This window comes from Alexandromys fortis, unplaced genomic scaffold, assembly GCF_014885135.2.
Source record: "Alexandromys fortis isolate MF-2015 unplaced genomic scaffold, M_Fortis_MF-2015_v1.1 scaffold_82, whole genome shotgun sequence".
NCBI lineage: Eukaryota > Metazoa > Chordata > Mammalia > Rodentia > Cricetidae > Alexandromys > Alexandromys fortis.
The window spans coordinates 6,893,322-6,908,424 of NW_026067963.1; the positions used below are offsets into that span (position 1 = coordinate 6,893,322).

Consider the following 15,103-nt stretch of genomic DNA (forward strand, 5'->3'; position numbering starts at 1 on the left):
GTGAAGTTAACAAAACATCCTGAATTAATTTGTAGGCAGACTCGGAGGCCCTTAATTGAGAATTTCTAATTCTCCACAAAACTGTATTAGTCTAGTAAGAGGCTAATCAGAGCTATAGTTTCCAGCTAAACCAAGAATGTATTTTTAAACAATGAGCACTTAGATAATCAAGTGACATGATATAATTTGAAGGGGGGGATCTAGTAGCCGAGAAACAATATGAACGACTCAAGGAAGATCTCAAGAGAAGGAAAAGACTATTCAATATACTTTATACTAAAGCTACATTAACTCTGAAACTCAAATATCCTCAGTTTGCAGTATACAGAGAGATTTAATCACACACTGGGAACAATGCAGGCTTGAAACCAAGACTAGTCAAGTCATAAAGACAAAATATGAAAATAATAACAGCAGTGACCATGTGATGAAGTTCTGTAGTTTTTGTAGGGAAAAATAGTAATATTTTACTCAAATGAAGCCAGCATATCCTAGGTCCCACTGCTACAGGAGGAATCACTGTCTGTCACCATGGTCTTAACTTCCTTGTTCTGCCCACTCCTCAACCACCTTGCTGCCACCTAGACCATGGAACAGAGAGCAGCGTCCCATCCCTGTACCTGCCTCCTGCACATCCCCATGCTCACAAGGAGCAGCTCTGTATCTGCTTTTCCACATCAGGCTTCCCACAGGAACTTCAACAGCAACCACAAAAACTCAACTCCTCAGCTTCCAAGCAAAACCTGCTGTCCCTTAACAGAAGCACCACAATGACCACAGCCACCTAAACCACCACAGGGGCTTATGCCACAGCCATCGAATCTCCTGGGAATATAGCTCAGTGCTGATGCACGATTAATTAAAGCTCAGTGACTGATACTGGGGTTCAACCTAAAGATTCGAAAAGCAAAAGTAGCCAGGCTCTTACCTTGACCTCAGTCCAAAATGGCGATTCTGCCTCCAGGAATCTCAGAATGAGACTGAGAGCTGTCTCCTCCCATCTTATATTCCTCTTGAGGGCTGGGATTAAAGGTGTGCACAACTGGGATTGAAGGCATGCACCACCTGGTTTCTACGGCAAACTAGTGTGGCTACTGGGATTAAAGGTGTGTGTTACCACTGCCTGGTCTATAGGGCTGATCAGTGGGGCTGTTTTATTCTCTGATCTTCAGGCAAGCTTTCTTTATTAAAATACAAACAAAATGCCACTATATAATGTAGTGACGTTTGCCTAGAATATATAATGTCCTAGGTTTGACACTCAACACCATCAATTTATTTTTTTTTTAAGGAAAAGTATGGTATTAAGTCATTCAATACATACCACCTAGAACTAACAAAGCCAATGCTTTTACCAACAGGACTATAGCTCACATTTGGAGTACCCTCAAATGAAGTATTTTTAGAAAAGATATGCAAATACAAATATAGATATAAAATCTACATAGTTCAGCAGGACAGTGGTGGTGCACGCCTTTAACCCCAGCACTCAGGAGGCAATGGCAGGCAGATCTCTGTGAGTTCGAGCCCAGCCTGGTCTGCAGAGCTAATTCCAGCTGTGTGATAGACAGCTAGGACTATCACACAGAGAAACTCTGTCTCAAAAAACACACAAAAAAAAAAAAATACAGAGAGAGAGAGAGAGACAGAGAGAGAGACAGAGAGAGAGACAGAGAGAGAGACAGAGAGAGATCAAATTTAGATAAACAAAAATGAATAGGCTACTGGAAGACAAAAAAAAAATTCAAATGGAAATATTTCAAATGGATAAATGTGACAAAACCAAAAGACATTATAAATAGAATGTAACTCAAAAAAATATGCCATAAAAACAAAAGTTTGACCCTAGAGAGAATATAGAGTACAATACAACTAAAGTAACGAAAGGTCCTGATACCTTTTTCCATTAGAGAAGACACCACAAAAATACAAAAGAAACCACTTACCTAAGTGAGCAGCTACTCTGGGAAGTGATTAGTAAACCTTGAGAAAGCCATTCTAAATGACCTGGATAGTGTCGGTCAAAAGTCATCCATTTCAGAACCGGAAGATTCTGAGATATCATCAGCTCCCTTCACTAAGAAGAGAAGAAACTGAAGCTTGGGAGAAAAATGAGTTACCAAAGACTCATCACTAGTTAAGATGAGAAATACGGGCAACAGCTTCCACACGCTCTCCCTGGGACTCTGCCCTATATAACTACTCTTCCCCTGAAGGTAGGTTGTATGATATGCTATTGATTATATGTACACATAAAATGTTTTTCTTTCATTCTAGTAGCCTGTAGGTGGTGCCCAGACTTCATTTGGTTGGTAAAAGTAGCTTCCCAAACTCATACCTTCCTTTCTACTTCATTTGTCCCTCATAAGAAAACCACTCTCCAAGTATAAGTCCCAACAGGTTGGAACAGCTTTGGGTATTAAGGCTGACAGCATGCCATGTCATCCTGCCTCATTACTCATCCTGGTTTTCAAAACCCAGATAGCATTTCATTAAAAACACTACGACTTCCTTATCCAGGCAAAGTGGTTTCATTTCACAATCACAAGAAAGAAGTGCAGGTAGGGGCAGGTGACTACTCCCCAGGCAGGATCATCTTGGAGCTACAGAAATTGAGAGAAACTAAGGCAATGGAACTGAATACATCCAGCTGATAAAGAATGTAACTATAAACAGGGACTATGCATATTCAAGTATCTAATAGCAAAACATAATAATGTTATTTACTAGTGATGGTGCAAGCCTTTAATCTCAGCACTAGGGAGGCAGGTGCAGGTGGATCGCTGTGAGTTTGAGGACAGTCTAGTCTAAGAATAAGTTTTTCAGGACAGCCAGAACTACACAGAGAAACCCTGTTTCAGAAAACAAAACAAACGCTAACTATTCTGCCATGTGATGGGGACTGGTCTAAGAGATTTACACACTTTATTGGTAATCTTCACGATCCCCACCCCAAGAGAGGCACGACACAGGGAGATAAGCAGGACCAGAATCTCTGGACACAAGAACCTTAGAGGTGGGGAGAGACAACCAAAATGACCTTTGGTTCCAAGCCTTCTTACACTGTTAGCCTGTACACACACACACCGAAGTCCTGAGAATACCAATGCACACACGGCACAGTCATTTATTTAGGCAGACTTCTCAGTACCATATGAAAACTGAGGACCCCAAAAACAAGCAATTCTCAGACATAAAGTAAGGTGGCCCTTGAACTCATCAAGGGGGTTTACTTTCTATTCTATCATAAGAACTTCTTATCTATACATATTCCAAATTGTATACTTGCCATAGCAAATAAGTTAACAAATTCTACAAATTATATATGAAAAGACAATACACATCTGAGAACCCTACACAAAGTGACTTTGAAGTACTCTAGAACAGTATGCATGAAACCTATTCAAAGCTGCCTAAAGCAGGGCTCAAGAATGTCTTAAAGCAATATAAATGGCTTAAAGGAGATGGGAATGAAGGGCAGGAAACAATGGACTCTCTTAGGAGACTAAGCTGGCGAAGGATAAGCTGGTTCACAAAACGAGGAATTTTTGCATTATGCTAAATAGTAGGTTTAATGGCTCAATATAACTGAATGATAGAGTATCTTCATTACATCCAGTCCCATAAAAGCCTTGAAATGCTTTAAAGCCAGAGTTCACGGTGGCAGCACAGTCCCCAGGAAGCAGCGCTTTAAAATGACGCAGCTTTTTTTCTGCTGCTGTTGCTGAATCAGGAAATTTCTCTACAGCACGCCACCAACAAACAACAAAAATCTGTGTTAAACTCTCTCTCCCTTATTTTTAAGCCTTCTCAGGTTTTTAAGTGGATTTAGCCCATCACGTATGGGCACCATCTGTTGAATTAGGAGCGGCAGGGCTGCGTCCCCGGCACCCGGCCGCCCGCATGGCTAGCTTATGCCCGAAATAATTTCACAGAAACTGTATTCTTTCAAACACTGCCTGGCCCGGCTAGTTCCAGTTTCTTATTGGTTAGCTCTTTCATATTGTTCTAACCCATTTCTAATATTCTGTGTAGCCCACGAGATGGCTTACCAGGGAGGATCTTAACCTGCATCTGTCTGGAGTGGGAGAATCATGGCGACTCCAATACTCAGCTTCTTTCTCCCAGAATTCTCTTCTGTATACTCCGCCTACCTAATTTTCTATCCAATAAAATGGGCCAAGGCAGTTTCTTTATTATAATTAACCAATGTCCTTCCTCCATCAAATAACAAATCCAACTCATATATATATGTATATATATTTAATGCCCCATATATATTTCTTTCCCATTCCCCCTCAGATATATATGGTTGTTACATACCAATCACTATCACAAGCTTATCTTTGAGAGCCCCTCCCAAAGGATCCCAATGATGCTCAGGAGCTTTCGAACCTCTGCAGCTGCACTGCATAAATCAAGTGACCAGCCTTCTTCATTCCTCCCACCCGCCTCCCCAAAACAATGACCTCACAATTCATAATCTTCTCGGATACTAAGGAAGGCAACCACACCACAGAAACCTAACAGTCAAATTTTGGCTTGATTTTTAAAAAGCTAATGTAATTAATGACACAGTCAGAATATAATTGTTTGCATTATACAAATGTTTCTTCCTGTAATTCCTAAGGAGCACACAGAGTGCCACTGTTCTCACATCATGAAAGGCATCGCTCCTGACTTCAAGGGAATTACGGAGAGCGGGATTCATCAGAAAGCCGAGAGAGGCCTTAACTAGATTCTCTAAATCACAATTTTATTAGGTATAATGCCATTTCTAATATGCCACAATGAAAGGGTGGCAGGACTTAAGATACTCAACAGGCTTGAATATTTTCAAACAGATCTTAAACTGGTTGATTCTCTCTCCTGTGTCTTTGCAGAGATCCAAGGCACACTGGCCTCAGCTTCACACTCTGAGGTCACTCCTTCCACGCTGCAGTCGGTGAGACGTCTGGATTTCATCACCATGAAATCATGCTCTTCAAATCCTAGTGCTGGGCTTGCATTTAGCTCTCAGGAGGTTGGCCTTTGTTTGTGGAAGAGACCTCGGTGACCTCACTGCAATCAATACACCCATAAGTGGCTATGGAAGATGCTTAAGAGTGTCAGCGGCGAAAAAAGCAACTCACCATTCTAACTACTTCAGGGTAAGTCTGCTCTGTCAGACAGCCTCTGCTTATTGTAATGTAGTCCACCAGTTCATTAAGAGTGGAGCGCTTGTATTCTTTCATTTTTAGATCAGATAGCGTGTCCATGAAGTCAAAAATGACACAGCACTGCTGAAGTTTCTTTAGGAACAGTTCAGGCTGCTCTGAGGTTGGAACGTCTGAGAAAAAAAGAGGAAATGGTGTAAGTCTGTCATCAATTCCAGGCAACAGGAATTCTCTGAGAAAGTTACGTCAAAAGCAAACTCAAAAGAACAAGACAACAGTGTTCTTGCTAGCATACACACAGGCAGGAGACACCGTAAACACCCCACCAGAGACCCACACAAGTGACTGCATTTGCTATTCTGCAACTGACTAGCTCCCAAGAGACACCTGCAGGTTAATATAAAGTTTAGCCCAAAACACCCCAATGCCAATATCCTTAATATCTAAAATTATTGAGAAAGGCCAAACTTTCCCTTATAAAGTGAAACCGCCAGCTTTTGGTTAATTTAAGTTCATTTACCAAAAGACTTCAGAGCAGAAATGCCAGTCTATTCTTTCCATGTTGACATCTTTGGTGTTTAAAGCAATGGCTACGTGTGGGTTTTGCTTTTAGTTTCTTCTGTTTTTGTTTTATTTAGGTTTGGGCTCCATGAAGTTGCTTTGTGAAATAAACACGGAAAAACAACAAAATGAAATAATGCCAAAAGTATGCCAACACAGAGACATGGCAGTTGGTAAAGTGCTTGCACACAAGCATGAGGACCCAGGTTTAACCCCCACAGTCACAGGAAAGCTGGTAGGCATGGAAATGCACATCTGTAACAGCTCACTGAGGCGGCAGAGAGCAGCAGTGTCCCTGGGCCTTGCTAGCCAGCTAGCCTACCTAGCTGGTAAGTAAGCCCCAGGTCCCCGGGAGAGACTCTGTCTCGAAAACTAAAGTGAACGGCTTATGAGGAACATACCCAAAGCTGACCTATGGTCTCCACATGCACACACCCAAGCAGACACACAAAAAGATCACATCAGAAGTGGTAACGTAAGAAAAAATTTCACTGAAGTCTTTATCTTTTGACCCATGTTCTTCTTGAGCAGTGAGAAAAACCCTCTTACATCTTTATTGAAATGTCCTCAGAGGGCCAGCAAAATGGCTAGTCAGGGAAAGGCATTTCCCACAAACCTGACAATCCCACATAATGGAAGGAGAACGCCTACTCTACAAGTTGTCTTCAGAGCTCTACATGTGTGCTATGTTTATTAGTAAAATTAATAAATAAAATTTTTAAATAGTTAAGTGTTTTCAGAATAGATATTTATTCTCTTTTCAAACATACAGCGAATTAGGGGCTAGGGGATATAGCTCAGTTGGTAGAGCACTTGCCAAGTTTACACTAGTCCTTGCTTCAATCCCCAACACTGCATGAAATCACAAGTGCTAACACTGGCCTACAATCCCTGCACTTAGGCCAATAGAGGGATCAAGAGTTCAAGAACATCCTCAAGCTTGAAGCCAGCATGGGCTACATGAGATTCTATCTAAAAGGGGGTGCCAGAGGTGGTGGCAAGATAGTTAAGCAGTTAAATATGCTTATTACCAAGCCTGACTCCCTGAGGGAAGAGAAATACGATTCTAAAGTAAGGCATCAGAGAAAACCAGAGCAAAACTGTCTTCTGGACAGGAAAGGACTATGCACTCGTGAACTCAGAGCAGCTGTAGATGTCTGCACACGACCTGCCCAAGACCAAGCCGGGCAATAGTCTAGCACGGAGTGGGGAGAAAGCGTTCACAAGCCTTTTTCCCTAACAGAGGAGCTAAGGACAGCTGATGACTTCTAGGGGAGGGAAAGTTGGTTTTCTTAAGTATGTGGCTCCTGGTAGGACAACAGGGACCGAGTGGGTGGTCCTACATCCAGGAATACGGAGACAGCACAAACTGAAGCTGAGGGAGCTGAGGTAGCGAGGTAGAGTTGATACGGAAGAACTTAGAGGAAAAAAATGAGGGGTGAATGTTCTCAAAATCATTTTATGAAAATCACAATAAACAAAAATATTTTTAAACTACACAGTATATCCGGAAGTAATATCACAGACTTTAATCCCAGCACTTGGGAAGCAGAGGCAAGTGGATCTCTGTGAGTTCAAAGCCAGCCTGGACTACATGAGTTCTAGAACAGGGCTTTGTAGTGATTCTTTCTCAAACAAAACAAAACAAGAACCTAAATAATATAAATTTGAATCCCATACCATAACAAATTGCTCTAAGGATATAATTCAATTAGCAGTGTTTGCCAACTTCATCGATTTGATTTCAAACCAGAGAGAGAGAAGGAGAGGGAGAGGCGGGGGGGAGGGGGGGGAAGCGGAGGGGAGAGAGGAGAGAGCAGAGAGCGAGCGCAAATAACTCACACATTTAGCTCAAAGATATTTCTAAAAGTGAAATAGAAATTTGGGGTTAAAATTCTCCAACTAGGAAGGAATATGATCTACAGCTGGCTATTCTACTTCTCCCACTTCTTTCTACTTTACCCACCCCTACCCTATGCTGTAGCTTCCCGTGAATGGCAATGAGAATTAGGATCAGTGTAGTGGTTTGAAGAAATGGCCCACAGAGACTCATCTATTTGAATGCTTGGTCCATGTTTGGTGAAACTATTTGGAAAGAATTAGAAGGTGTAGCCTTGTTGGAGGAGGTGTCACAAGGGGTAGCCTTGAGGTTTCAAAAGCCAAAATTATTCCCCCATCAGCTCTCTGCCTCCTCTTTGCAGACTGGCCCTGCCTGCCTGCTTCCACACAATCTACCATGATGGCTACCGACTCACCCTCAGAACTCAGCCCTGTAAATATTTTCTTCCCTAAGTTGCATTGGTCGTGGGTGTTTGTCACAATAGACAAGTAACTGACACATTCAGAGCAGGCTCTACTGCCAGCATCCAAGTGAATAATTCATTAATACTGAGAATACATTTAGAGGTAAGCAGGTGGCATTCTATTTTAAAAAAAGAGAGCAAGATGATTATTGAGATTTCATGATGAGTTATGGAATGGGAACAATGCTTGGGTCTCTAGCCACACCCACATGGCCTCTGTGCTACTGAAGGACTCCAGGGCACTTGGCCAGTTTACCCAACACCAGGGAGGTAAATGGAACAGAGAAAATGCTTACTACCGCAACATCAGCTAAAGGTTAAAATCTTCAGGGGATTTTTAATTAATCCAAATTTTGATAGCTTAAACAAAGCCCCCAAACCAGACTGTCCACATGGAGAAGGTTTACAAGTGCATAGGAAGTCTGATACATCAGTAAATGACAGCTTTTTAAAGAGCAAACCATCATTCACGCAAAAACAATGTCTGTGGTCACTCAATAGATTTACATATTTAACAATTCAAAGCATTCAGGCAGTTGGCATTTAGAAGCTTTTTAATGGTAAGCAGTTGGAATCCATTCTTTATTAATGCGAACTGATCCATAAGACAAATCTGAAGCAGGCTATCCACCTACTAGATGAGATGAGACAATAGCAACTTATATTTATTGGATGTACTGAGTATATTCTGTGTTCTAGTCTAGGCACTTAGACACACTAACTCTCATTTAATCTCTACAACGATATACATGAATAGGTGCTGTTTTCAACTTAATAGATGAGTAAATCAAGACAGAGAAATTCAATATCTTGCCCAGAATCCTACTGCTAATAAACAGTAGAGACATGATTCAAATCCAGTCTGTGTGGCTCCAGAGCCTGGACTCTTCCACACCACGCAGCATTCAGACGCACAGAGACAAAGATTACATTCCAGAAAACAGGGCGCATGCAATGGTAGCGGCAGATGAAAATAGAGAGAATCTCAAGTACGCTCCCAGCACAACCCCATTCATCAAGCAGCACACTGTGTTCCTCCTTAGCTGCTTCCAGAGCTTCCCAGACAGAGCAAAGGCTTCGCTTTCTATTCTTTATCCTTTATCACAGATTAAATTCTTCTTAAAAGGCCTCCCTTCATTAAAGAACATAAGCAGGCAGGACAAACCACAAGATGCGGGGGCGTCCCTTCAACAATTTGTATAGTAACAGCCTGAAAAAAAAATTTCCCATCACAACTGAAGAATGAGCTATAAAATCAGTTGAAGAGCCAGGATAGCATGAACTCAAGCATTCCCAACAGCCTGGGAAAAGTGAACAAGTCTGTCAGTCTCCCATTCTCTCTCCCCCTCTTATCCCTCTCCCTCTCTGTGGTGTTGGTGGGGGGTGACCCACGCAAGGAGCCTGACCCTGGGACTGCACTAGAGCTGTGCTGCCCCCTATCTCCATTCCCTTATCTCCCTGGTCCTAGTGGATTGTGTAAAGATAAGCTGAACAAGGACCAGAGGAGTGCTGGGTAGTCCAGAAGATTTCGATGAAGTAGAAGTTTAATATCTATGGATCACTCCAAAAGCAAATATACTCTTTCAAGAAACACTTATTTGAATGGGAGGAGAGGGGCTGGAGAGACGGCTCAGCAGTTAGGAGCACTGGCTACTCTTTCAGAGGACCGAGATTCAATTCCCAACACCCACATGGCAGCTCACAACTCTACAATTCCAGTTCCAAGGGATCCAACACCTTCACAGACATACAAGTAGGTAAAACACCAATGCACATAAAAATAAATAAATTTAAAAGGAAGAGGAGAGGACTAGGTACACTGTTCCCCTGCACTTGAAAAGAGAGAAATCTCATTAATCACAAAAAGAAGGTAGTGTCCAGCCAGTACATTCTGACCACAATGTGTAAGCCAACAGTTGCCACCTACTTCCCAAAATCACCCAACATCTAAATACTTCTGAAGTAACTTAAGATTGAAGGAAAATATTAACCTTTAGAAATAAATATAAATTATTAAAACTTAAGGTCATCTTAGAATTGCCAAGCAGGCAATCAACAAATTTATCACTATTTTCCAATGGAATCCTTTGGCCTACAAAAGCCATCCTGCCCCACAGAGAGTTCCATGAAATCATAACCATTAATAACAAGAAATTGATAAGTGGTTGCATAACAGCATGAAGGTCATTAGCACAATGACTCTCAGGGAGAATAAACTGACCTAGTTATTAGAGTGTATGAGGTTCCACCAGATCAGGTTCCATCAATCTGGAAGGCCACTAAAGTTAAACCATCTCCAGAAGGTAGGATTCTCACTGAAGAAGTCACTGCAGTGAGCAGCAAAGCTGAACCAGTCTTCCTCTTTCCTTTTTTTTTTAAAAAAAAAATTTATTTGTTTGTTTGTTTGTTTATTTGTTATGTATACAGCATTCCTTCCATGTATGTCTGCAGGCCAGAAGAGGGCACCAGACCTCATTACAGATGGCTGTGAGCCACCATATGGTTGCTGGAAATTGAACTCAGGACCTTTGGAAGAGCAGGCAAAGCTCTTACTCTGAGCCATCTCTCCAGCCCTTCCTCTTTCCTTTTTAGCAGTAGATGCTTTTCCATATTTCTAGCATCATCTCACTGTATCCATCTCCCCATCAGTTGCCACCCATTAACAAGATAAAGACAATGTTCACTTGGGTGCCATTATCACTTCTACTGTTAGGCATTTTTATTTCATAAAAAGCATTTTGACCTAGTAAGTCACAATCAACAACATTTCATCAAAAGAAGACAACTATCTTTTTTATACTGGGCTGGCCTTGAACTCACTGAGATCTGCCTGCCTCTACCTCACAAATGCTGGGATTAAAGACATGTACCACCACTGCCTAAGATACAACTATTATAATGCATCAAATAATAAAATCAGGCTTCAGCCTTAGGAACTAGAGCCAAACATAACGTGATCATTCAAGATACATTCAAAATCATTCAATATACAAAATAAGCAAGATTCTAATCCAAAACAGACTGGTAACTAAAGCACTGCACTCTTCGCCTCCAATTTTTATTTGTGTATTCAAATTGGCTAACTCCCAGAATGTCCTGTGAGCAGTCACTACCATTACTGCAGTTGAAGGAACTGGTGTCTAGAACAGTCAAGAAACTTGCCCAACATCACAATCAACATCACTAATAAGAGCTTAGTTCCTGCCTTCCCCACACACACACAGTCTTATCCCAGGGCCCACAAGAGGGGTGGTGGTGGTGGCTGCGACAAATAATAGTCACTAACCACCGCCATCATTACTAGAACTAGAATCTGTTCACTGCCATGATTACTGAATTCTTTAAGAAGAGTTACACTGGCCTGCCTTCAAATACGAGTATGTTGTAAAACTGAAAAGCCTACAACTAGTCTTAAACAAATGAATAACAGAGATGACCTAGCTTAGTTCTCAAATCATATTATTTATTACTCCAGTTTAGATAATGAACATGTGTTTATTATTCTTTCCTGGAGCTCTTCAGTTTTCTTCCGCAAAGCCAATACACATGGTCTAATTTATATACAAAATCCAAAGGTCACTACTGTAACCACACACTAGAATGACCTAGGCAGCAAAATCCTGATTTGAGGCCTCTGTGTTGCTCTGACACTATATTTATAACAGAATAAACAGAAAAAAAAAAATAGATGCGGACATAAGTCTGTGGACACACACACACACTACTGACAAATATTTTTGTTCCCAACACTTTGTAAACTTCACCTTTTAATGTCAAGGTAATTACTGAAGCTTGACGGCACAAGAAATGAAATACTGTTAAGTTCTTCAACCTCTAATTATAGGTATAAATTACTTTCCTGTTACCAACTCACCACAGGACAGAGCCACCAAAGCCCCTTACTTACAAGGTTAGTGTCTGCATTATTAATTCATTTCCTGAGGCCTTATTTCCAAGGATGGAGACACCAGCAGCATTTTGCATATGTGAATTCCTGGAGCTTGCTGAGCTGGAGGGATGGCTCAGCAGATAAAGTACTTGCTGTGCAAGCATGAAAACTGGAGTTGGGATCCCCAGAACCCATGGAAAAAGCTTGGCAGGAAGGGCAGTGTTGGGAATCCCAGCACACCGGAGGCAGAGACAGGGAGGGGGTCCCTGGTGCAAGTTGGCTAGCCACATTCAAGTACACATACTGCTATTTCCCCCATGTAAATCAATTGTAACTTAAATTTTTTTCCTCTAGAAAGAAAATTATACTAAAGAATAGAGGAAAATATAAGTAACATATCTAAGAGAAAAAAAACTATTTTAATGTGTAGTCCTGTAGCACAAATTTTAAAATTATGTTAATTTTTAATGATACAAATTTATAAATGTAAAAAGTAAAGAAGGCCAGCTTACATAAAACTGTGTCTTCCTACTAACATCAAGTAAAATACTGCCTCATTTTCTAAAATTGCATTCAAATGATTAAAAACTAGATGACTTTTAAGAATAAATACTGGGGGGATGGAGAGATGGCTCAGAGGTTAAGAGCATTGCCTGCTCTTCCAAAGGTCCTGAGTTCAATTCCCAGCAACCACATGGTTGCTCACAATGATCTGTAAGGGGGTCTGGTGCCCTCTTCTGGCCTGCAGGCATACACACAGAATATTGTATACATAATAAATAAATATTTTTTAAAAAAGAATAAATACTGGGGGCGGGGCTAGAGAGATGGCGCAGCAGTTATGAGCACTTGATACTCTTGCAAAGGACCCAGGTTTGATTCCTAGCATCCACGTGCTGGCTCATTGTGTGTAACTCCAGTTCTGTGAGACCTGACACCTTCAGGCCTGATCACGTAGCAAGCATGCACATGGTACACAGTTATACATGAATGTAAAACAATATACACCAAAAATAAAAAAATAATAATTTTTAAAATTGAAACTAAAAAAGACTAAACAGTGGGCTAAGAAAATGGCTTGTTTTGCAAGTGTGAAGACTCAAATCCCATCTCCACACCCACAGAAAAGGCGGGGCTTGGCTGCAGAAAACCTATGTACTCATTCATTCACCCACTCACTAAACAGCCACTGTACACTTATCAAGGAAATTCACAGACACAGAAGCCCTAACCTAAGCCCAGCATGGTGGCACATGCCCTTAAATCCCACTACCCAGGAGGCAGTCGGGCAGATCTCTTCAAGTTCAAGGCCAGCTAGGGCTAGAGATGTAGTACTCCTAACCAGTACATTCTAGGGGAGGTAGGGAGGGAGATGACTAAACATAATAAACACATTTATTACATTATATGGTGCATGCTTGGGGGTAATAGTGCATGAGGCAAAGCAGACTACATATGCTGAAGCTGGGAGGTAGAGTTCTGAGCATAGAATTCACCTGAAAAGAGAAATTTGAAGCCAGATGTGATGGTGCATGCCATGGGCAGGCAGATCTCTGTGAGTTTGAGGCCAGCCTGGTCTATGAAGCAAAATCCAATACAGCCAGGACTGTTACACAGAGAACCCTGTCTCAAAAACAACGAGAGGGAGGGAGGGAGGGAGGGAGGGAGGGAGGGAGGGAGGGACGGAGGGACGGAGGGACGGAGGGACGGAGGGACGGAGGGACGGAGGGAGGGAATAGATTGATTGAGATTGATTTGAGAAAGCATAATCAAAGGAGGTACAGGAGACCAGCAAAGAAGATGTCTACAAGAAAGCATCCTACTCAAAGAAGCAGCAAATGCAAGGACCCTTTAGCAAGAAGGAATATGCAGAGGAACCAGAGGGTAGGAGTATGAGAGGAACCAGGAGGAAGGAGTATGCAAGGAACCAGTGGGAAGGAGTATGCAGAGGAACCAGGGGGAAGGAGTATGCAGAGGAACCAGGGGGAAGCCAAGCAAATGGGCCTGAGTAGAACTGCAGTGGACAGAAGGGCAAGAAATGGAGAGCATGGGATCACCTTGGGATTCTGTCCTAGACTTCACACCTCTATTGTTTACTAAGTGATACTTAGTTTTCTTATCTGTAAAACAGAAAATATATTTTACAAGGTTGAGTGAGGATTAAATGAAAGGCTATCCATAAAGGTAGACGTGCTCTTAGGAAAAAAAATTCTTTGACAAAAACTTATAAAGTATCTATGAGACACAAAAGAGAGCAAATTTTCTACTTTTATCTCTTATTATTTCTACAGGGAATTCCTTACATTTTAATATAGCTTCAAAATTATTTTAAAAGCACTTTTAAAATAAATTCAAGTATTTCTAGAAATGTGAAATTTTTGTTAATATTGTATTCTAGTAATATCAAACAACCAAATGCTATCTATCTGGACACATACACGATCATACTCTGCCTTCTCTTCCATAGCTGTCTTTACGACAGCGACAGATCTGAGCGTACAATTAAAGGGAGTCAGCACAACAAATTTCCTGGATGTGTGTGGCGGAAGCCCATTCTTTCACCCAAAAGTATAAGCAACAAAAACTTCAAAGATACTTTACATATGCCACACCTGTAAGGTGAAGAAATATGAAAGACCAGAATGAAAGGCCTGCAGGAAGCACGTATTTGGTTACATGACACGCCACACAAAATAACTTCCCAATAAAATGCGACACTGTTTTCAAATTCCACTGATTGAAGACCTTTTCTCAGGAGATTACTTCTACAGGGATAAAACTGGTCTAAATACTTCCATTTGTTTGGAGGATTAACATCATTGTGAATCATTCCAGAATGAGATGAACTGTTTTTACAATATGAGGTTAGAAACAATGGGGAGGGGGAGTGTGTACGAAAGACAGACAGACAGACAGACAGACAGATGAACAATTGAGCTGCTAATTTGCAACATATAGTCCAGATTCCTCATATACACCATAAACTTTTAAAATATGATTTAGAATACCAAAAGAGAAAATAAAGCATCAACCCAATATTATGATGAGCATAGGTGCTCATCAGCAGCTGGGGCTTTTAAATATTAGACCTTAAGCTCTTAAATGTGACACAGCACTAAGTCAAATGACCTCTAATCCCAAAAGTATCAAAGCTTACATTTATAATTAAAGTCATAATCTGAGTAATAAAACCT

General features: G+C 41.2%; 1 protein-coding gene across 3 annotated transcripts in view; it reads right to left on the reverse strand.

Moving 5' to 3' along the window:
* Ppp2r5e (protein phosphatase 2 regulatory subunit B'epsilon) overlaps nt 1–15,103 on the reverse strand; it is a 136,519-nt gene that overhangs the window by 57,845 nt on the left and 63,571 nt on the right. For all 3 annotated transcript variants that reach the window (XM_050153606.1, XM_050153605.1, XM_050153607.1), the window contains one exon: nt 5,133–5,329. In XM_050153606.1, the coding sequence (XP_050009563.1) occupies nt 5,133–5,329 (197 nt within the window). The remainder of the gene's footprint in view (nt 1–5,132; nt 5,330–15,103) is intronic.